Source organism: Carcharhinus amblyrhynchos, chromosome 20, assembly GCF_965287045.1.
Source record: "Carcharhinus amblyrhynchos chromosome 20, sCarAmb.v2.hapA, whole genome shotgun sequence".
Classification (NCBI taxonomy): Eukaryota; Metazoa; Chordata; class Chondrichthyes; order Carcharhiniformes; family Carcharhinidae; genus Carcharhinus; species Carcharhinus amblyrhynchos.
In genome coordinates, this window is record NC_137343.1 from 39,932,153 (window position 1) to 39,955,858 (window position 23,706).

Below are 23,706 nucleotides of genomic sequence, written 5' to 3' on the forward strand. Positions count from 1 at the left end.
CTGAGAGGGTGAGATTAAGAAAGGTGACAGGGGCTCACGTGAAGCATAGACACTTGTGTAGGTTGGTTAAGCTGAGTGGGATATTTCTGGGCTCTATGGCAGAATTTTCCAGTCCTGCCCACCACTGGGATCGTCCAGTCATGCCGAAACTCAATGGGCTTTTGATTGGCATCCCACTGTGGCAGATCCTGTTGGAAAATCCCAGCTGTGGACTTGATGTAACTTGAGGGGCTAACTGCCACTCACGGAACCAATCGCCATTAACGGGAGAGTACTTCACTCGAGTGTCAGCTTTTCTGTGTTCATCAGAAGAGGAAAACATTAGAGGCTGTACACTGAGGGCACTGAATGCAGAATGGGTGTGTTTCTGGATCACTTTATCAGGAATTAAATTACAATTGACAGGTTGGCAGTGTTTCTCCCTTTCTCTGCCAGGAATCCACCCACTGTCCTCCTCCTCTTCTCCTAAAGGATTTGACTCCTTAATGAAAGATGAGTCAAATCCCCTGTCCTGAAATGTGGTCCAGATGATCATTGCTTATCTGCAAGTCTAGACTGTAATGGAATAATCTGAAGCTAACCCATCAAGCAGGAAACGCAAGAGCAGAAAGGAACTAGCGTTATACCTGATTCTGTCAGTACCCTGACATGGGGAGTACAACCTCACCCCCTCCCCGTCCCATTGCTCCCAGCACCATCTGCCCTTTTTAACACTGTGTGTGTGTGTGTGTGTGTGTGTGTGTGTGTGTGTGTGTGTGTGTGTGTTGGGGGGGGTGGGGGGGGGAGGGATTCAGACACATACACCTCCTGTAACGGCCAGCGGCCAGCAATCAGGGTGATTCACCTCCCTCCCATGACAGGAAGAGACAGATCCAGTTATTGAGGTCAGCTATCATTTCAGGCTGATGACCATTCACCTAAACTTGGGTTAGAGTTAGAGCCATTACACAGGGGAAAGCAAATGCAGATCGGGGCATCACTTTGAGGAACACGTAGCAGGGTAAATACATGGAGTTACGGGGTTGGGGCCTGGGTGGGATTGTGTCAGTCTATAAACATGACCCTGAGCACTTGCTATTTTAATCCGCTGCTCCACTCTAACCTCTCTGTCCTCAGCCTCCTATACTGTTCTCGTAAAGGTCAATGTAAACTCATTCTTCAACTTGAAGCCTCCTGAACTTAACATTAAGGCCAACAATTTCTGATCATGACTATTGCCCTGGTTTTGAGATGACAGATAATGGTAATGATTTCCATTTTGTACCTCATCTAAGCCCATCTTTTGTTTCTCTCCTTGTCTCATTATCGTCCCTTGCCTTATGTGTCTTGTACCATCATCCCTTTATTGTTGCTTCGTCTCTCCCACTTTCCAGCATATCGGACTTTCCATTTTGTTCTCAGCTTCCATTCTCACCCTTTCTCTGAATCTGTATTTGATTTCACACATTTTCAATTCTAATGAAAGGCTATCAACTGGAAGTATTAAGTTTATTTTCATCTCCACAGATGCTGCCTGACCTGCTGAGTACTTCCAACAATTTCCATCTGCCAGCACCCATAGTATTTCATGATTCTGTATGGAGATCAGTTAACTAATTACCAACCAGAAATCCAAACCGGAACTTTCCTGCTCTTGTTGCCTCCAATACTCACTGGCTCACTCAGCTGAGCGAAAGTGGAACTCAAGAATTATTTTCAAAAGGGGAGGCACAGTAGCACAGTGGTTAGCACTGCTGCTTCACAGCTCCAGGGTCCTGGGTTCGATTCCCAACTTGGGTCACTGTCTGTGTGGAGTTTGCACATTTTCCTCATGCCTATGGGGGTTTCCTCCAGGTGCTCCGGTTTCCTCCCACAGTCCAAAATTGTGCGGGTTAGGTTGATTGGCCATGCTAAAATTGTCCCTTAGTATCCTGAGATGCGTAAGTTAGAGGGATTAGTGGGTAAATGTGTGGGAATATGGCGGTAGGGCCTGGGTGGGATTGCGGTCAGTAAAGACTCGATGGGCCAAATGGCCTCATTCTGGACAGTAGGGTTTCAATGATTTAAATGTTTTTGACAGCAAAGAAACCACAAATGAATGAAGGGACATATAGAACCTATTTATAGTGGATATTCTTACTCAAGAGCTTTCATTACACCTCAGCGCCAATCTCCAGACAGACATGTCCAAATTATCATTGGAGGTTTCTTTCCTTTGGTATCAAACATTTGGTAGAAGTTTATTTACTAGAATTGTCTATTTATCGACAAGTAGATAGACCAGCACGGTGGCACAGTAGTTAGCACTGTGCCTCACAGCACCAGGGACCCAGGTTCGATTCCGGCCTCGGGTAAGTTTCCATGTGGAGTTTGCACGTTCTCCCCATGTCTGTGTGGGTTTCTTCCAGGTGCCCCGGTTTCCTCCCACAGGCCAAAGCTTGTGCAGATTAAGTTGTTTGGCCATGCTAAATTGACCCTTAGTGTCAGGGGAACTAGCAGGGTAAATAACATGGAGTCATGGGGATGGGGCCTGGGTGGGATTGTTGCTGGTGCAGCCTCAATGGGCCAAATGGCCTCCTTCTGCACTGTAGGGATTCTAGTTGTCAAACAACAAAAACCTTGCATTTACATAGCACCTTTAATGTAATATCCTAGGGTTCTTTACGTATGTGTTATCAGCAAACATTCAGCACAGAGCCAAAGAAGGAGAGATTAGCACAGGTGACCCAAAGCTTGGTCAAGGATATACTGCAGCAGAGTGGGTGCAGTCGTTTAGGAAGGAATTCCATATCTTAGGAGTTAGGCATTATTTATGCAGGGGATGTGGGCTTCACTGGCTAAGCCAACATTCTTTGTCCATCCCTAATTGCCACCTTTTAGTTGAACATAGAGCTGCCAATGCTGGGGCATGGTAAATCGGGAATGCTAGATTTCAAGGACCACAACTTCATGACCTGAAGATATATCGTCATTCCTTCATCGTCACTGGGTCAAAATCCTGGATCTCCCTCCCTAACAGCATGGTGGATATACCAAACCACATGGACTGCAGCAGTTCAAGAAGGCAGCTCATCACCAACTTCTCAAAGGCAATTAGGGATGAACAATAAATGCTGGTCTAGCCAGCAATCAACACTTCCTGTGAAAGCTTTGGGGGCTTTGTTTTGAAGTATTGTGGGTGGCATGGTGGCACAGTGCTAACACTGCTGTCTCACAGCGCCAAGGACCCAGGTTCCATTCTTGGCTTGGGTCACTGTCTGTGTAGAGTTTGCACATTCTCCTCGTGTCCAATCCTCGTGGGATTGTTGTAGGCACAGGCTCAATGGGCCGAATGGTCTCCTCCTAAACTATAGATTCTATGATCATAATTATTGTTGATAACTTTCCCAAAGATTATATTCTCCGTGTATTCCAGTTGTGTAGAGCTGGAGGTGTTCTCCATAGTGCAGACTGTGGCTTGTCTGGAACTGTGACACGCTGGGAAGATATGTGTTAAATACTTTCAGCTTTCACTGATGGCATTTGGGAGAATATAAACTCAATCTCGAGATCTCCAGAAATGCCATTATTACCACTGCAACAGTCCAAGCAGGGCACTCAGCAGCAGCCTCTCAAGGGCAATTAGAGATGGGCAAAGAATGCTGACCAAGCCAGCCCCCATCCCTTAAATCAATTTTAAAAAACTGCTATGTTGGACAGCTAGGCTCCCATTTTAAAAGGTTGCAATACTAACTCATTCCTAGGCTTTTATGGCTAAGATTCTTATGTGACCATGCTGTGCCTTTAAGAAATATATTATAGTCATGGTTCTGTACAGGATATTTGTAGCAGTCCCTTCCATTTTATTGCAGCCATTTTGTTTACCGGAATCCTGTATTGTTGCTGCAACAGCATAACTGTTTCTAACTGCTAGAGTGTTGGTTTTATGTCTGAACTATTGCTGTTTTGCTGCTTTTTCCTGGGACTTTGCAGAGTGGGGCTTGTTTGGGATGATTGGCAAGTATCGTCATAGAAACATAGAAACTAAAAGCAGGAGTAGGCTGTTCGGCCCTTCGAATCTACTCCACCATTTATTTTGATCATGGCTGATTATCGAACTCAATATCCGATCCCCCCCTTCCCCCTCAAATCCCTTGGTCCCTTTAGCCCTGTATGGCGGGGAAGCTGGGCTTATACAAGATATTCAAGCTTAGACGCTGCTTTTTGAGTCGAGGGGGAGCAGTGTCTCTCTTTTCCCCTCTCTGAAGTGGGAGACTGGAATCTACACGAGGTAAGTTTCTTTCTTGAAGATTCTGTACGAGAGTGGATCTCTCTCTGAAAAACTGCTCTCTGGATCTCTGTCCAGAAATGTCAAAAAGCTGGAAATCTAGCATCATGTGAGCACCTTTGGCTTCTGAGCTAACTGGTTCTACAGATGGATTTATGTCTATCGCGTATTCCTTTAAATTGGAGCAACAGAGATAGCTAGCTATTAAGGATTATACTTTGTCAAGTCCAACTGCTTTAATTGGTAAAAGTTTTTCTAATTCTTTTTGTTATATTCTAACTTTTCTTGATAAAAGCTTCCCAGTGGGTCATTTCATTCATACCTGGAGTGAAACACTTTATGCTCACTCTAATGCAAAAACCAAATGTAAAAACTGAGGTCTAGGCTAACTGCATAAAATACCTTGAAGGCGTGGTGGCACAGTGGTTAGCACTGCTGCCTCACAGTGCCAGGGATCTAGGTTTGATTCCCAGCTTGGGACACTGTCTGTGCAGAGTTTGCATGTTCTCCCTGTGTCTGCATTAGTTTCCTCCGGGTGCTCCGGTTTCTTCCCACAGTCCAAAGGCATGCAGGCTAGGTGGACTGGCCGTGCTAAATTGCCCCTTAGTGTCAGGGGGATTATTAGGATAAATAAGTGGGGTTATGGGGATAGGGCCTGGGTGGGATCATTGTTGGTGCAGACTCGATGGGCTGAATGGCCTCCTTCTGCACTCTATGGGATCCTATGAGTTTCTGGCCTGAGCCTTAACACTTAAGTTATGGCTTAATGGCTTTGAGACTTTAACTTTCATCCATAGAGAGATACTTCAAGGCAGAATATGGCATCAATTTAGCACTTTTCTTAGACATCACTCATAGCGGGTTCTGTGGTGTATGCTAATCAGATTCTCAGGAAATGACAGCATCATCTTACTTGGAAATGGTATAAATTTTAGCGCAACATGTGGTTTCAGGACTTTCCAAGCCATAATTAATTCAATTCTCAGCCTGTGCTGTCAGCTGAACTCAGTGCGCAAAGCAGCTGGGATTCTACAATTGGCCTCAGTACCTCTAGGCTAGGAACAGGAAAGCCATTTAAAGTTGCCACTCCACAATGAGAATCCAGCAACCTCTTACTGGGAGTGCATCACTGTGGACAACACACGATCGTGCTGGACTCTGCTATCCCCTGTCAGGAATCACAGTCCATGACCCATGCTACAAGGTATCGGGAGGGTGACCCAGGTATGAGCCAGGAAATGCTTTCAAAAGAGGAGGCAAGATAACTGGAGAAAAGAATGAGTTCAAGCAAACTACAAATGGGCTCCAAAGAGAGTTTCAAAGGCCAGTCGCATCAAATGAAATTATAGGATCCGTACAGTGCAGAAGGAGGCCATTCTGCCCATCAAGCCTGCACCGACAACAATCTCACCCAGGCCCTATGCCCACAACCCCATGTATTTACCCTGCTAATCCCCCTAACACTAAGGAACATTGTCAATCAACTTCACCCGCATATCTTTGGACTGTGGGAGGAAACCCACGCAGATGTGGGGAGAATGAGCTAACTCCACACAGACAGGGACCCGAGGGCGGGAATCGAACCTGGGTCCCTGGCGCTGTGGGGCAGCAGTGCTAACCACTGTGCCACCCTTTTTCATTGTGAAAGGACCAGAATCAAAATGGAGAGTTCTCAGCATCTTCAGGAGGTTACAATTTATCACAGCAATTTGGAATGGGGCCGACTTGGCAGAGGGTAACTGGAGATTCAGAACTGAATTGAGAGCAAATTGGTGTTTGTTTTGACTTGGATGGAATTGATTTCCCTATTGTGCCTCATTAGATAGAAGAGAGGTTTCAAAATGTCTAGCAAAAAAGGCTATCTGTTGTATACAGAGTACTGAAAGAATACATTAGTTATTGGAAGAAGTCTCACAACACCGGATTAAAGTCCAACAGGTTTATCTGCTGGTATGAGCTTCCAGGTGATGAAGGAGCAGCGCTCCGAAAGCTTGTGCTACCAAATAAACCTGTTGATTCCTGACAGGGGGATAGCAGAGTCCATCTCAATCAATGTTTTCAGCGATGCACTCCCAGCAAGAGATTGGTGTTGTCAGACTTCTTACTGTGCCCACCCCAGTCCAACGCCACCATCTCCACATCTTAGTTATTGAAGTACGTGGGATTGAGTTACCAAAGTACAGGTCACATAAATAAGCCAGGATTTCACACAATACAATTGTTACAGCGCTGAAGGAGGCCATTTGGCCCATCGTGTCCACACCACCTCTCCAAATGAGCAAGTCATTTTATGCCGTTCTCCTCTTTCTTCCAGCCGTTCGGAGAGTGGAATTTTGCCAACTCTTTGACTGAGTAGCTGTCCCTTTTGGAAGTATTTACTGCTCTCTCAGGTTAGAATGTGACCTATCCGAGCGGCTGATAGCAGGGCTGTTTTTACATGTGAAAACTGCACATTGCATTATGCAAATATTGGATGTATGATTAATCACAAATAGCTGCATACAAGATCTACAGAGATCTACCGACAAAACATTAGGATTGATGTGTAATCAGGCTTATTCTACACAATGCTAAGAGCTCTAGCTGGTGTGCAAGACCAGGACATAGGATTATTACAAGGAGTTAATAAACAGGAGGCAAAACCGAATGGACAGATGCTGTGTATTAAAGACAGGAAGTGGCAAAAAAATCCACCTTCCGTTTAATGAAGGCTTACAAAAATTACACAGTCAATTGAACACAAGGGAAGAGTACGGCACATTGTTGGAGAGGAGGACAGGGGCTTATGAACCTAATGGATTATTAAATATTATCTGCTACAGGCAGTGGTGTAATGGTATTGTCACTAGACTAGCAATCCAGAGCAAGATCTGAAGATCCAGGTTCAAATCCTGCCATGGCAGATGGTGAAATAAATTCAATAAAAATTGTTGATTGTCAGAAAAACCACTAATGTTGCTTTAGAGAAGGAAATGTGCCATCCTTGCCTGGTCTGGCCTACATGTGACTCCAGAGCCACAGCAATGTGGCTGACTCTCAAATGCCCTGTGAAATGGAGGGCAGTAAAGGATGGGCAATAAATGCTGGCTGTAAAATGCATTTTTTGAATGGCATAGTGGTTAACACTGCTGCTTCACAGCACCAAGGACCCGGGTTTAATTCCGGCCGTGGGTTACTGTCTGTGTGGAATTTGCACATTCTCCCTGTGTGCGTGGGTTTCCTCCAGATCTCCAGTTGCCTCCCACAATCCAAAGATGTGCTGGTTAAGTGGATTGGCTGTGCTAAATTGCCCCTTAATGTCAGGAGAATGAGCCGGGTAAATACGTGGGGTTACAGGGACTGGGTGAGGTTGTTGTCGGTGCAGTCTCAATGGGCCAAATGGCCTCCTTTTGCACTGTAGGGAGAAAATGGAGAAACACAGACATGACAGACAAATATTCCAGCTCTAATCTTCACTGGTTCACTCTGGTCGGCTGTAGGACCCCCCCAGCCCAATGAAAAGTCAAATATTTTTAAATGCCTGTGAGAAACACTTGTTGAAGAGTTGCATAATGGGAGATTGGAAGAAAGTTGGAAAATAAGGAAACTGATTTTCTTTTGTGTAACATTCAAAACTCACATTAATTATAACTCTGTAGTAGCTTCACTTTTGTTTCTTATTTGTCCAGGGGATGTGAGTGTACCTGGCTGGGTGTCACTTATTGCCCATTACTAAGTCCTCTTGAACTGAGAGGCATACTGGGCAGGGAGTCACATGTAGGCCAGATCAGGTAGGCAGAGCAGATTTCTTTCCCTAAAGGACCATGCATGAACCAGGTGGGTTTATTATGACAATGATTCCATGGTCATCATTAGACTTTTAATTCCAAATATTTATTGAACTCAAATTTCACCATGTGCCATGGTGGGATTTGAACCCAGGTCTCCAGAGCATTATCCTGGATTACGAGAACAGTGACAATACCACTGCGCCAGCAGCTCCCCTAGGAGTGGAATTGAGGAGAGGTTGAATAAACTAGGATTGTTGGAAAGACAGAGGTTGAGGGGAGACTTGATACCACCTTCCCCTGGGAGCTCAGTTATTGTTGACTGTATGTCTCACCTCTGAATTAGAAGCTTGAGTTCATGACTAAACTGACACTCTATTGCATATTTAGTGGCTGAGGTAGCATTCCAAATCTCTGGACACGATTCAACAAAGAACAGGGAGGTGCCCCAGCCAACATTCCTCCCTCAAACAACATCCAAACAGATCCAGCTGCTTATCCAGTCCAGCTGCTGTCTGTGGGACCTTAATGTGTACAAAATGGCTTCCATACTTACCCACATGACAATAGTAACTCCAGGTTTGACTAATTCATTGTGTATGAAAGTAAATTAGTGTCACAAGTAGGCTTACATTAACACTGCAATGAAATTACTGTGAAAATCCCCTAATCGTCACAATCTGGTACTCTGGTACACTGACGGTGAATTTAGCATGGCCAATGCGCCTAACCAGCACGTCTTTCAGACTGTGGGAGGAAACCAAAGCACCTGGAGGAAACCCACGCAGACACAGGGAGAATGTCTGTGTGGAGTTTGCACAGTGACCCAAGCAAGGAATCAAACCCACTCCTGGTGGTACATTGTGGACATGGCAGGTTGGAGGGAGGGGGGTGGTTTCCTTGCCCGTGGCCCCCTCTCTGGAGAATGAAGTCTCCAGCCTTGATGGTTCCACAGTCAGCCCCTCCTTAAAGCTGGCAATGATCCCCCCCACCCCACATGGGGTGTGGATCGGCTGGGCGGGGGGGTTATTATCTGCTAAACATTAGCAGGCTAGGAAAATTGCCCTCAACACAGCCTTTAGTGATTTCAGTAGACTGTCAGCCTCTGTCCAGCAGCCTGCCAATGTAGATCCTGTCTTACTGCTGGGAAATTTCATCAGCTGTGGCACTGCTTCAGACAGCTGTCCCCACAAGGCCGCAGGCTAATTTCCAAACTACCCCACCTCCTGGCCTGCCACTTGTGCCAGTCCAGCCCTTACCAGAACACAGAACTTCCAGTATCTTTCCCGCTCCTGTTCCTTCCCACTGCCATTTGCTTCCTTCTTACATCAACCTGTTCCTCATTCTCCGATTCACAAAGCCTCTGTTGATCTCCCAAAATGCAGCTCTCGGCCACTTAGCCACAAAAGACCAAGTTTTTGCTCCTCTTAACCCAGCAAGGGGCCAATTTAAAAGTTAGGAGTTTATCAGATCAGAGATCATTCAATGGGCAGCGTAGGGCCAGTCTACAAACCCATGTTATAAATTCCGAGTCATCCTCGACTGTCTTAGCAAAGATCGAAACCAGAGCCTGGGTTTTTCTCTGTAGTACGTGCACACTCAGCAGGTTTGGAAATGGGCATGAAACACGGTGCCGGCTGTAAACTGCCCTGGTGCGCAATTCCACGCTGGCTGGCCAACTTTTGACCATCCGGTGTGAAGCACGTGCTGCGAAAGGCTGAGCGCTGCCGGGGAGAGCGGTAAGAGGGCAGCACTGGGAATTGGGAGGGTGCAGGCTGGCGTTTCCAATGTGCCCCCTCGGGGGGGGGGGGCGCTGCTCTGGAGCCGTCTCCGGGTCCTGCAGGCATGTGAAAACTAAATAGCGATGGAAAAACTGTGCAAAGAGCATCTAGGCAGCACATTCAAACACTGACCTCGTACCCCAGACCCCTTTTTAATGTTATCTCAGCTCAGACAATTCATTCCGTCCTGGATTGTGGTTGAAGCTAAAATTTAAAGCCTGCTTGGCCAATCAGCGGACCTGCTGTAAAACCAGACAGGCCAGGTAAAACTACCATCAACTCGCCCCTTAGTTGGTTGAGTTGCCTACTTGATTCTTGGCAGGCATGTTTCCAACTCTCACATACCTCCACCAACCAAAACACAAAGAACAAACAGGCCCTTCGGCCCTCCAATTCCGTGCTGATCATGATGCCCTAACTAAACAAAAACCTTTTGCCCTTACTCTGTCTGTACCCCTTTCTTCCCTCCCTATTTGTGTACCCATGCTTTTTAAATGTCATTAATGTGCCTGCTTCCGTCACATCCTCTGGCAGCGCATTCCAGGTACTCGCTGTGTGAAAAACTTTCCCCGCACACCTTCCTTAAATTTTCCCCCTCTCACCTTGAACCTGTGCCCTCTAGTAATTGACCTTTCTACCCTGGGAAAAAGCCTCTGACTATCCACCCTATGTTTCTCATAATTTTGTGGGCCTCTGTCAAGTCTCCCTTCAGCCTCCATCTAAACAATCATAGATTATTCAACCTCTCCTCATAGCCAACACCCTCGAGACCAGGCAACATCCTGGTGAACCTCCTTTGCACTCTCTGCAAAGCTTCCACATCCTACTGGCCCAAACAGGCACTGGAGTGTGGCGGCTAGGGGATTTTCACAGTAACTTCATTGCAGTGTTCATGTAAAGCCTACTTGTGATGCTAATGAATAAACTGAAACTAGTGTGGCAACCGGAACGGCACACAATACTCCAAATGCAGCCTAACTAAGGTTTTATATAGCCGATGAGGTTGGGACACGCGCCTAACATTTCTGCATGTTTCCAGAACGGGCGCATTCTCCTGAGCAACGTTAAATTCTGGCCCCAGGGAATTTTGATGTTGATCAGTGGTGTAAAAGGGGCTACATTGGATCATCTATCTATCTTCTGTCACTCCCCAGTGGAAGACAAGAGCTACCCCCATTTCATCCATATTTCAACATTGCCCAGAAGGCGGGCAGTACAAAGCAATAATGATGAGAGATACCGGATGATGTATTAACATTGAATCTTCCAACTCTGCTCCTTTCCCTGCGGGAAGGCCTGCAGAGTCAGCGAGCCAGTGGAGACAGCTCCCTGCCAAACATCTCACTCTTACCTGCCAGGAAGAGGATGGAAAAATGCAGGCTGATAATAAATGAGGTGTAGAACTGATCTAGCACATATTGCAGCCAAAACTTTGAACATTATGATCGTTAACATGTTGTCCATCCATCATCTACTGACCTACTTCGAGCCTTTAGTGTTCATTAGGCAGCGCTGTTAAGTAATTGATAAAAGACTTTCAAAGCATTATTATTATTAATTGGTTGTCAAATCAGAGCACAGCAGCCTGTCAACGCTGGAGTGCTGGTAACAGATGACAGGCCCTGTGAAGCAATAGGAGTTGCTGACAGCAGGAAGTAGGTACGAGTTGCCAAGTCGCAAGCTTGAGGCCTGAACCTGCTCCAAAAGGGTTTGCTTTGCTTCTCCTCTGTCACAAACAATGGGCAGGATTTCCCACCCATTCCTCACCCACCACCACTGTTCACACCCTCCACTGTCAGGGAAGATCCCACTGGCCGGAACGGCCAAAGAATTTCAGTGGGGTCTGAGGGTGGCTGGTGATCCCTTTAAGCAGGTACCTCCGAGATTACCAGTGGATCAGCCTACAGCCCTGGGGGGGGGGGGGTCTAGTTACTGTATGCTGCTGTGAGGAGGCATTACAGCGAGTCATGGTGATGGAGCGCACCAAAAGACGTGCGTGCCGGGATGGTAGAATCCGGCCAATTGTTTCTTGTGTGCTATACAAAGGAAGCATATTATTCATAGAGAAGGAAAGGAGAAAGTGCAGAATATAGAGTACGATCACAGCCAATGTTTTCGGTCTGATAGCTCTTCAGACAGGATGTCGAAAGTGAGCACACTATCAACCAGGCTCACCCTGTGCCTCGATCCAACCCAGCGTGGGGTTTTCTATCTACTGGGTGGCCGTTGTGAAAGGCAATGGGATCAGGTTCCAAAGCATCATGCAGAGAAGCTGACCATTGTTGATGTGCAAAGTGACAAGCATGCTTCACTCTGGAACATCATTCATCATTTTTATTAGCTCAATATTGTTGCAGATACTTAAAACTCCCTCTGCTTGGACCCTCACACTCCTGTAATTGAGAGATAATGAAGAATGAAATGAAAGACAGATTATGTGACAAAATATTCAACAGCTTGTATTTATGTAGGTAGTTGTTTGAAAGTGGGAAAATGTCCCAAGGTGCTTCCTGTGTGTATTTCAGATACTGAATCAAAGGAGGAGGTACAGGAGGTGTGAGGAAAAGCTTTGTCAAATAGACCAACTTTGGAGAGTCTTAACAGAAGGGAGGGAGACGCTGAGAATTCCGGAAAGTTGTAGCCACGGTTGCAGGAAGGTGTAGGAGCTTGGGCGGCACGGTGGCACAGTGGTTAGCACTGCTGCCTCACAGTGCCACGGACCTGGGTTCAATTCCAGTTTGGGTCACTGTCTGTGCAGTCTGCACATTCTCCCCGTGTCTGCGTGGGATTCCTCCAGTTTCCTCCCACAGTCCAGAAGACGTGCTGGTTAGGTGCATTGGCTGTGCTAAATTCTCCCTCAGTGCACCTGAGCAGGCACCGGAGTGTGGTGACTAGGGGATTTTCACAGTAACTTCATTGCAGCATTAACGTAAGCCTACTTGTGACATGAATAAATAAACTTTAAAAGGGACACAGAAGATGAATCTGTTGCATTTTGTCACCACTAACCCATCTCGTGGGCTGTTCACGCACATTTGTTCAATAGTAATTGGAACAATATGCAACCTAAGGCATGATCCATTATTCTGCTGCTGAATTACAGCTTGAATGTGTCCCGTTAAGGTCACAATATCTCTTTGTTCTGCCTTCTGGAGGTCATTTTGAGGGGAGGGGGGTGGGGATGGTTGTTGTACCAAAACCGTGTCTGCCATGTCAGGTAAATCCTACAGTGCTATTTTGTAGAAGAGTAGAAGAATTGATGCCAGAGTCCTGAACAATATTCATCCCTCAGCCCAGCATCACTGACAAATATCAATAACCTGGCCATGATCTCAATGCTGTTTGTCAGACCTTCCTGTGAACATACGTTACAAGACAGAATGTGCTTCAAGAGTCCTTATTTAACTGTAAAGCACTTTGAGATGTATAGAATTCATGAAAGGTGCTAGAAGACTGCACACCTATTTTTTTAAAGTTTATTTATCAGTGTCACAAGTAGGCTCACATTAAAACTGCAATGAAGTGACTGTGAAAATCCCCTAGTTGCCACACTCTGGTGCCTGTTCGGGTACACTAAGGGAGAATTTAGCATGGCCAATGCACCTAACCAGCACGTCTTTCAGATAGTGGGAGGGAACAAGAGCACCCGGAGGATACCCATGCAGACTTGGGGAGAACGTGCAGACCCCACACAGACAGTGACCCAAGCCAGGAATCGAACCCAGGTCCCTGGTGCTGTGAGGCAGCATTGCTAACCACTGTGCCACCCTGCTGCTCCACTTTCTAAATAGTCGGGGTAACCAGGGTAGCATTTCTTGGCACAGTATCTGCAACTCCCTCTCGAATTTATTGGCTGAATCCAGATGATGGGTGGGCCACCCCTACATCTAGAGCGTACTCCAGAAGGTCCCTGCTCAACGGGATCACCAGCCACCGTCAGACCCCACTGCAGTGCCTGTGAGTCTCCTGAGCCAGGCCCACAAGGCAGTGGATACTATTTGACCCATGGCTAGGACCTGGTTGATTGATGCCAGGGCACGTAAGTTCACCAGTGGGAATGTATATCATAGTTGTGAACAGCAAGCTTCCTCCAAGATTACCAGCAGATCAGTCTAGGGCCCTGGGGGGTCTAGTTACTGTATGCTGCTGTGAGGAGGCTTTACAGAGATTCATGGTGATGCAACGCACCAAAAGACACGCGTGTCAGGATGGCAGAATCAGGCCCATTGTTTCTTGCATGCTATACAAACAAAGCATATTATTCATAGAGAGTGCAAAATATAGTGTTACAGTCACAGCAAGAGTGTAGAGAGAGATCAATTTAGTGCAAGGTATGTCCATTCAAAAGTCTGATGGCAGCAGGGAAGAAGCTATTCTTGAATCGGATCTTCCACCTTCTTCCGTCGGGAAAAAGATACAAAAGTCTGAGGCTGTGTTCTCAGCCCCTTATTATACTCCTTATACACCTCTGACTGTGTGGCCAAACTCCCCCCCAATTCGATTTTCAAGTTTGCTGACGACACCACCATAGTGGGTCAGTTTGCAAGCAATGATGAGACAGAGTACAGGAAGGAGATAGAGAATCTGGTGAACTGGCGCGGTGACAATAATCTCTCCCTCAATGTCAACAAAACGAAGGGGATAGTCATCAACTTCAGGACACATAAAGGAGAACATGTCCCTGTATTATATCAATGGGGATGATTAACACGTTGACTAACATATTGCCAATGAAACTCCTGTGTGCACTGCTTTTAATGAAGTTATTGTCCAGTTTTAAATCCACTTGATTTAAACTGGTTAATTAGTGGTAAAGTTATCTTACAAGAATTCAGAAGCAAGCCTTGAAAATAGCGCATGGGGGAATTTTGGCTGCGAGATGGATCAACTGAGAGCTGCATGTGAAGGCTTATGCTCGAGACTAGTTTCAAACAGTTTCAAAGGATCATGTGGATTGTACTCCTTCAGAATGCTTCAACGCACAGTTAATGGAACACTAGTGATGGATAACCTGAATGCGTTTAATGCAATTCTCCTGCGAGACTACAGGCTGGGATTCTTTGGCTGCGTCCACAGCTGGGATTCTCCAGTCCTGCTGTATAGCGAACAGAGATTTAGCTGAGCACCAAATTATCCATTCTCGCTGGAGCGTAAACGGCCAGAGAATTCCAGTCTGTGGAAAAGTGGTATCTGTAAAAGTGCACAGGACAACATGGTATCCAAGTTTCAAGAGGTTGCCCATAGCCTTTGATTCTTTATAGTCAACTCAGTCTGAGGTCCAGCGTGCCCTATCTTATTTGGATTGAATATCCCACATTGGGTACCTTAAACACTGTCAAGTCAAAAAAAGTGAACAGGTTGAACCTTACCGTGTAATTTACTGGGTGACAGGGCACTTGGCTGCATGGGCGAGTTATTGTGGGGTGTCACGGGCGTTACTGTGTGGGGCTGTTGAGTGCTGTATGCATCCATCGCTAGCTTGTGCCGAAAAGCCTCCTCCTTCCTTCGATTGGCAAACCAGTTGTACACCCGCACCTCGGTAACCAGGTTCGAGCCCAGCCCATGGGCCTGTGATGGGGAAACCCCTCGCTGTATACACTCTGCTCTGCAATAAAGATGGAGAATACACATGAAAGAGCAGGAGCCCATTTAATATCAGTTTGTCTGGAAACTTCCAGAAGATTTACATGAGATAGATTCTTTACCGCTCTCCCAAATTCATACTGTGAATACACATTGAAAGAAACATTTCTGCTTTGGGTCAAAGAAGTTTTTGTTAGTCCTTATCATCATAAACTTTCATTCCTTTTGCAAGGCTAAGAACTAAATAGCAAAGGATATAATTGCATTAGAAGCAGTTCAGAGAAGGTTCACTCGACTGATAGAATCCCTACAGTGCAAAAAGAGGCTATTTGGTCCATCAAGTCTGCACCAACTCTCTGAAACAGCATCCGACCCAGGCCCTCCCCTCCACCCTATCCCCCTAACTCTCCACATTTACCATAACTAATCCACCTAACCTATGCATCTTTTGACATGAAGAGGCAATTTACCATCATCAATGCACCTAACCAGCATTGATTTTCAGACTGTGGGAGGAAATCAGAGCACCCGGAGGAAACCCACACGGACATGGGGAGAACATGCTGAGTCCGCACAGACAGTGGCCCAAGCGGGGAATCGAACCACCGTGCCTCCATGCTGCCCTGATACCTGGGAATGGGAGGTTATCTTCTGAGGAAATGATGGACAGGTTGGGCCTGTATTCATTGGTGTTTAGAAGATAGACAGGAGATCCTGAGAAGATTTGACCAGGTGGATACTGAGAGGATGTTTCCCCTTGTGAGGGACTCTTTCAACAGGGGACACCTTTTAAAAATAAGGGGTCTCCCACTTAAGACAGAAGTGAGGAGAAAATTTACCTCTCAGGTGATTGTGAATCTTCGGAACTCTCTTCCCCAGACAGCAGTGGAACCAGGATCATTGAATATTTTAAAGACAGCAGCATGGCGGCAAGTAGTCAGCACTGCTGCCTCACAGCGCCAGACACCCGGGTTCGATTCCAGACTTAGACGCCTGTCTGCAGAGTTTGCATGTTCTCCCCACATCTGTGTGGGTTTCCTCGGGGTGCTCTGGTTTCCTCCCACAGTCTGAAAGACGCGCTGATTAGGTGCAGTGGCCATGCTAAATTTGCCCTCGGTGTATCCAAACAGGCACTGGAGTGTGGCGACCAGGGGATTTTCACAGTAACTCCATTGCAGTGTTAATGTAAGCCTACTTGTGACACTAATAAATAAACTTAGAGACTGCGGTAGACAGATTCTCGACTAACAAGGGCGTCAAAGGTTATCAGGGTAAATGGAACGTGGAGCTGAAACCACAATCAGATCAGCCGAGATTTTATTGAATGGCAGAGTAGCCCCAAGGGGCCAAATGGCCTACTTCTGCTCCTGATTTGTATGTTCATCACCAAATATGTGCTTTTAAAGCTCTAATATTTTCTCAAAACATAAATTAAAACACATTCTGGCCTAGTTCAGTCAACTGTTGTAACAATTAATCTTTCCAATGATAGCTCTCAGTGGCACAGACAACAAAAACAAACTTGCATTTATATGGCACCTTTGTTTTCATAGAGTCCTCCAGTACAGGAGGAGGCCATTTGGCCCATCGAGCCTGCACTGACAACAACTCCACCTAGGCTCTGTTCCCGTAACCCCATATATTTACCCTGCTAATCCCCTGAAACTAGGGTCAATGTGGCATGGCCAGTCAACCTAACTCGCACATCTTTGCTCTTTTAACATAACAAAATTTCCCAAGGCCCTTTCAAACTGTTTGATTAAAGAGGTAGGTTCTGAGGAATGTCTTAAATGAGGAGAGAGAGAGGTAGCGGGACAGAGGGGCTCAGGGGAGATTTCTGGCGGTCAAGACCCAGAGAGATGATGGCACGGACGTCAATGATGGAGCAACTCAAATCAAGGATGCACGGAATTGGAGAAGTATGGACGGCTGTGTGGCTGAAGGAGACTCCTGAAATAGGGAAGACTGAGGCCGCAGAAAGATTTGAAAACAAGTTTGAGAATTTTAAAATTGAGGTGATTCCCGACTGGGTCCCAGAATGTAGTTCGGCAAACACAGTGGGGTGATGGGCAAACGTGTTTCTCAGAGTTAGGATGTAAACTGATGTGTTTTGGATAACTTCAGATAAGAGATGTATCAAGACAGCATTGGGGCCTGGAGGTGGCAATGGTTGGCTGTGGGTTTCAAAAGTGGAGGAGGTGAAATGGATCAGATAACAAAGATAGAAGTAGGCAGTCTGGGTGACGGAGAGAATAAGGTTTAAAGCTCAGATCGGGATCAATAAAGGTGCCAAGGTTTTATCCGATCTATTTCAACCTACAATCTGGGGAGGGCAGGGGTTCATGGCTGAAGTTAGTCTCTGGGGAATGGAGTTTACCATTTTCTTGCCCTGCCCGCCCGTGGGATTGTCCAGTCCCACTGACGCCAAGCCGCCAACCATGGCTTCCCCTGCAGCGGAGGGCGCGAGCGCAGGAAACCCCAGCAGCGGGACTGGAAAGTCCTACCGCTGGCCAATTGCGGGCTGCCTCCACTGCCACAAAACACATGACGCAGAGCGATGGAAAATCCTGCTCACTGGCTTTGATATTTAATTGAAGCAAATTTCCCCTCATTACATCTCAGTAACCAACAGGTAGTTTGACAAATCAGGGGCATTGAAGGAGTCAGAAGCAGTGATGCTGAGGTGGGGCATCAATGGACATAGAAATCAAAGAAACCCTACAGTACAGAAAGAAGCCATTCGGCCCGTCAAGTCTGCACCGACCACAATATCACCTAGGCCCTACCCCCATATCCCTACATATTTACCCACTAATCCCTCTAACCTACGTATCTCAGGACACTAAGGGCAATGTTTTAGCTTGGCCAATCAACCTAACCTGTACATCTTTGGAGGAAACCGGAGCACCTGGAGGAAACCCACGCAGACACAGGGAGAATGTGCAAACTCCACACAGACAGTGACCTGAGCCAGGAATCGAACCCCAGGTCCCTGGAGCTGTGAAGCAGCGCTGCTAACCACTGTGCTACCGTGCCGTCCGTGGGAGATGTGGAACCTGGCACCGTATCACCAAATTATGTCACCAAGGGGCAGCATAGAAATGAGAAACAGGAGTGGCAAAGAGGAACCTCAGAGGTAACAGCGAAGCCATCGACACTCGACCCTGACACAGAAGATCTCATCTGAACTTGTTGGGTTGGCAGAAGCTAAGCAATAACAAATCAGCCATCTGATTTTCCTTCCCACGATGGAATACAACAAGCCAACAATCCACTTCTGCCTCTTTTTCAACACAGATGGAACTTAAAATCAGCCCTCAACATTCTGTGAGGTTGATTAACATGTACATCAACTGAAAAATCCCTTTGAAATTAACCTTTGTTTGCAGAGGATTAGTGAGGCCATAGCTTCTGAGGATTAGGAAAAAGAGCAATAACTTTGTAAGAAAGATTGCTCACATCATAGATTAATGTAGAAATCACAAACAATTTATTACTTTTGAACGGCAACAAGGATCTAGTTAAGCTTAGCAATTACCATTAATAGCTCAATTCAATTGTTCCATTCCTCTTCAGTACATCAAACTCAATGCAGAATTATCCTGATGCATTATGAAGACAGAAGGTGGTGTGTAGACATGAAATTGTAATACGTCTTTGGAAGCAGAAGCCCCTTCACCAAAATCCCATTATTTATAATTCCAACAGCAGGACACAGGGTGCTATCAGTCAACAGTCTGTCTTCTGGAGTGCCAGAGGAACTGACACACGCAGTTAAGTATAAGGAAAAGGTTCCCTGATTGACATGTCAATTGGTTCCTTAATCAGGGAGTTCATATTCCAATAGGCCAACCTCAATGGCCTGACTGAAATAGAACAAGTAGCTGAGGTGATCTGCATTATCCAGACATGCTAAAAAATCTGGCAGATTACCACAGCTAAGGAAACAATATTTCACTTTTCACTGGCCAGGGCACATGCCTCAGCCCCAGGGATCCGGGTTCAATTCCCGTCTTGGGTTACTGTCGGTATGGAGTTTGCATGTTCTCCTTGTGTCAGTGTGGGTTTCCTCCGGGTGCTCTGGTTTCCTCCCACAGTCTAAAGGGTTAGATAGATTTGCCGTGCTAAACTGCCCCTAAGGGTGGAATTCCACTGCCCCATGGGAATCGGAGTGGGTGACAATGGAAAGGTCTATTGACTTTGGGCAGGATTTTATGGTTGAGACAAGCGAGGCCGTAAAATCCAGCCCTCAGTGTCAGGGGAATTAGAAAAAGTAATTAGGGATTACAGAGTTAGGGCCTGGGTGGGTTTGTGGCCAGTGCAGTGTCGAAGGGCTGAATGGCCTCCTTCTACACTCTAGTGATTCTATATGCAAATTGTCACTAGAGTTACCAGCCCTTCAGCATTGCCTGGAAGTCCCCAAGAATTAAGAATGAATCTGGGCACTGCCCAGGAATTAAAATCAATCGGGGCATTAAATATAATCGTACACTTCATTCACTTCCTTTTATTTGATGTGGATACATTGAAAATGGGATAAGAGGCTGTTCGACTGGGTGGGGCGGTTGAAGACGGGAGGTCACGTGATGAAACTTGAAGGAAAACATCCACCTTGTTTTTGTGACTGGAGAATTGTGTACGCACAAAACAAGTCCAGTCTGGGTGACAGATGACATGTGCAAACATTAAAGAGGCTTGACAGAGCTTGTAGTGTTACTCTCCCAAATGTACATTGTACCTGACCTCACTTTGTGTCTCTCTCAGGAGGTAGCTGTCTCAGATTCTGATTACATGTAACAGCAAGCTGTGCAGCAAGAGGCAATTCTCTGTCCTCTTCTAACTGCACGGTGTAACTATCATTCTTGTGCTCTGTCATGTGTTTGTCTCTCACCGTGCACCAAAGAATGGACTGCACCTGACAGAGATAGATAGCTTCTTGATTGGTAAGGGGAGCAAAGGTTACGGGAAAAAGGCTGAAGAATGGGTTTGAGAAATTTCTCAGCCACAATAGAATGGTGGAGCAGACTCAATGGGCCAAATGGCCTAATTCTGCTCCTATATCTTGTGGTCTTATGGAATGTCATACAATGCAATCACTCAGCAGACATCCAGGCTGCCCACTGCCCCATTGTATTCACTATTTGCTGAACCTGCAACCTCCCTCTGCTTCTCTGTATCACTGGATCCACTGTTGCCAGGGTCTACTTGCTCTTCTGGTATCACTGCGGTTGAGCCAGCCACTCAGACTCACTCAGTCTGATGTTTTCTGATGGCTTGTGGCTGACTGAAACAAAGCAGGTTTATCCCGAGAAGCATTGATCATACATGCAAGAATCCTTGTCGGGAAACAAGCAGAGGTGAAGCCAAGGCATTCGTGAGATTCCTGACATCTCCCTGACCCTTCAAACACCACCTGCCCCGTATGTGGTCACCTTATCTAAGGAAGGATATACTGGCATTGGAGGTTGAAAGAAGGTTCACTAGGTTGATCCCAGGTCTGGAGGGATTTTCTGATGAGGAGATGTTAAGTAGGTCGGGTCTGCACTCCTTAGGGTTTAGAAGTATGAGAGATGACCTTATTGAGATATATAGGATTCTCAGGGTAGATGCTGAGAGGTTGTTTTCCCTTGTGCGAGAGTCCAGGACCAGATGGCATAATCTCAGAGTAAGGGGTTGCCCATTTAAGACAGGGGTGAGGAAGAATTTTTTTCTTTCAGAGGGTAGCACAGTGGCGCAGTGGTTAGCACTGCTGCTTCACAGCTCCACGGTCCTGGGTTCAGTTCCTGGCTTGGGTCACTGTCTGTGTGGAGTTTGCACATTCTCCTCGTGTCTACGTGGATTTCCTCCAGGTACTCCGGTTTCCTCCCACAGTCCAAAGATATGTGGGTTAGATTGATTGGCCGTGCTAAGAAATTGCCCTTAGTGTTCAGGGATGCGTAGGTTGGACGGATTAGTGGGTATAACATGTAGGGATATCGGAGTAGGGACTGGATGGGATTGCATTCGGTGCCGACTCGATGGGCCGAAGGGCCTCTTTCTGCACTGTATGATTCTATGATTGTAGCGAATCTGTGGAATTCTTTACCGCAGAGAGCTGGAGAGGCTGGGTCATTAAGTATGTTCAAGGCTGAGATTAACGGATTGTTAATCAGTAAGGGAATCCAGGATTATGGGGAAAAGGCAGGGAAGTGGAGTTGACGATTATCTCATCAGATCAGTTATGATGTCATTGAATAGCGGAGTAGACTCGATGGGCTGAATGGCCTATTTCTGCTTCTAAGTCTTACTGTTTTGTGTGGCAGGGTCTGCACATCATAAGAACATAAGAACATAAGAAATAGGAGCAGGAGTAGGCCATCTGGCCCTTCGAGCCTGCCCCGCCATTCAATAAGATCATGGCTGATCTGTCGTGGCTCAGTTCCACTTTCCCGCCCTCTCCCCATAACCCTTAATCCCCTCTCTTATCAAAAACCCATCAACCCGCTTCTTAAAAATATTTAGCGAGGCAGCCTCCACCACTTCAACGGGCAGAGAATTCCAGAGATTCACCACCCTTTGAGTGAAGAAGTTCCTCCTCAACTCCGTTCTGAACCGCCCCCCCTTTATCTTGAGGCTGTGCCCCCTAGTCCTACTGTCTTTTTTGAGCGGGAAGAGTCTTTCCACCTCTATCCTATCCATCCCATTCATCATCTTATACGTCTCAATGAGATCTCCCCTCATTCTTCTAAACTCTAACGAGTACAAGCCTAGTTTATTCAGCCTCTCCTCATAGCTCAACCCCCTCAACTCCGGTATCAGCCTAGTAAACCTCCTCTGCACTCCCTCCAAGGCCAAAATATCCTTGCGCAGGTGCGGCGCCCAAAACTGCACACAGTACTCCAGCTGCGGCCTCACCAATGCCCTATACAGCTGCAGCAAGACCTCCCTACTTTTATATTCAATCCCCCTCGCTATGAAGGCCAGCATCCCATTCGCCTTCCTGACCACCTGCTGCACCTGCAGGCTGGGTTTTTGCGACTCATGCACAAGGACCCCGAGGTCCCTCTGCACCGTCGCCTGCTGCAGTTTTTCGCCCCGTAAGTAATAGTCCTTCCTACCATTCTTCCTACCAAAGTGGACCACCTCACACTTGCCAACATTAAATTCCATTTGCCATTTCCTGGCCCATTCGCCCAGTAGTGGGTTTGTCAGTTATCTCAGAAACCATTGAACCACAGTGGAATTAAACCAGCCTTGGCCCTGACACGGGGCTGCCTAAGAAGAGAGAAAGATTTCCAACAGGAGAACCAAATGGTAATTAGGAACTGTTGGCTGATCTATCTCCTCACTTCCTGGGTCTGAGGTTGTTCGAGTCAATGGCAATTGATTCCAATGCTACGGATGCCTAAACAAGTGGTGAGAATGCATTCCTCCACCACGCAGTGTTAACACAATCTTATTACAATTACATCACTCTTCCTTGAGTTGTTTCCTTGTCTGCTTGATGGCCTAACTTCAGAAAAAAAAGAAATCATTTTACCAACAGCTTCCAGCTGATGGAGGATACTTCAGGCCAAAGTATATCCAACAACCTGCACCAAAAACTCTGTGCACACTTTGACAGGTGTCCTGCCACAGCAACTGAGATCATCCATAAATCAATCAAAAATATTCCAAATAAAGCTATTTATTCCTATCCCACATGGTGGCACAGTGGTTAGCACTACTGCCTCATAGTGCCAGGGACTTGGGTTCAAATCCGGCCTCGGTCTGTGTGGAGTTTGCACATTCTCCCCGTGTCTGTGTGGGTTTCCTCTGGGTGCTCCGGTTTCCTCCCACAACCCAAAGATGGGCGGGTTAGGTTGATTGACCATGCTAAATTAACCCTAGTGTCAGGGGGATTAGTAAGGTAAATATGAGGCTGGAGTTGAACCTGGGTCCCTGGCGTTGTGAGGCAGCAGTGCTAGGCACTGGGTGGGATAGGAATAAATAGCTTGATTTAGAACGTTGTTGATGATTTATGGGTTATCTCAGTTGCTGTGGCAGGATTTGTTACACCTGTCAAAGTATGTGCAGTGTTTTCGGTGCAGGTTGTTGGATGTGGATGGGCCTGAAGCCTCCTCCAAGAGATGGAAACTGTTGGTAAAGCAATTACATCTTTTATTTTCATAAATAAAAATCAATAAAAATTACGTGGATGGGGCCTGGGTAGGATTGTGATCGATGCAGACTCAATGGGCCCTCTGCACTGAAGGAATTCTACGATTCTATGAACGTTAACAGATCGTCTAGGATTTGGATCTATAACTTCACCAAAGTCTACTGAGTTCTTCCTTAGGCTGGGCCCGAT

General features: G+C 46.4%; 1 protein-coding gene across 2 annotated transcripts in view; it reads right to left on the bottom strand.

The window, feature by feature from the left end:
* Positions 1 to 23,706, bottom strand: part of hnf1a (HNF1 homeobox a) — a 165,634-nt gene that overhangs the window by 86,051 nt on the left and 55,877 nt on the right. For both annotated transcript variants that reach the window (XM_080208440.1, XM_080208442.1), the window contains exon 4: positions 15,164 to 15,399. In XM_080208440.1, coding sequence (XP_080064566.1) covers positions 15,164 to 15,399 — 236 coding nt within the window. The remainder of the gene's footprint in view (positions 1 to 15,163; positions 15,400 to 23,706) is intronic.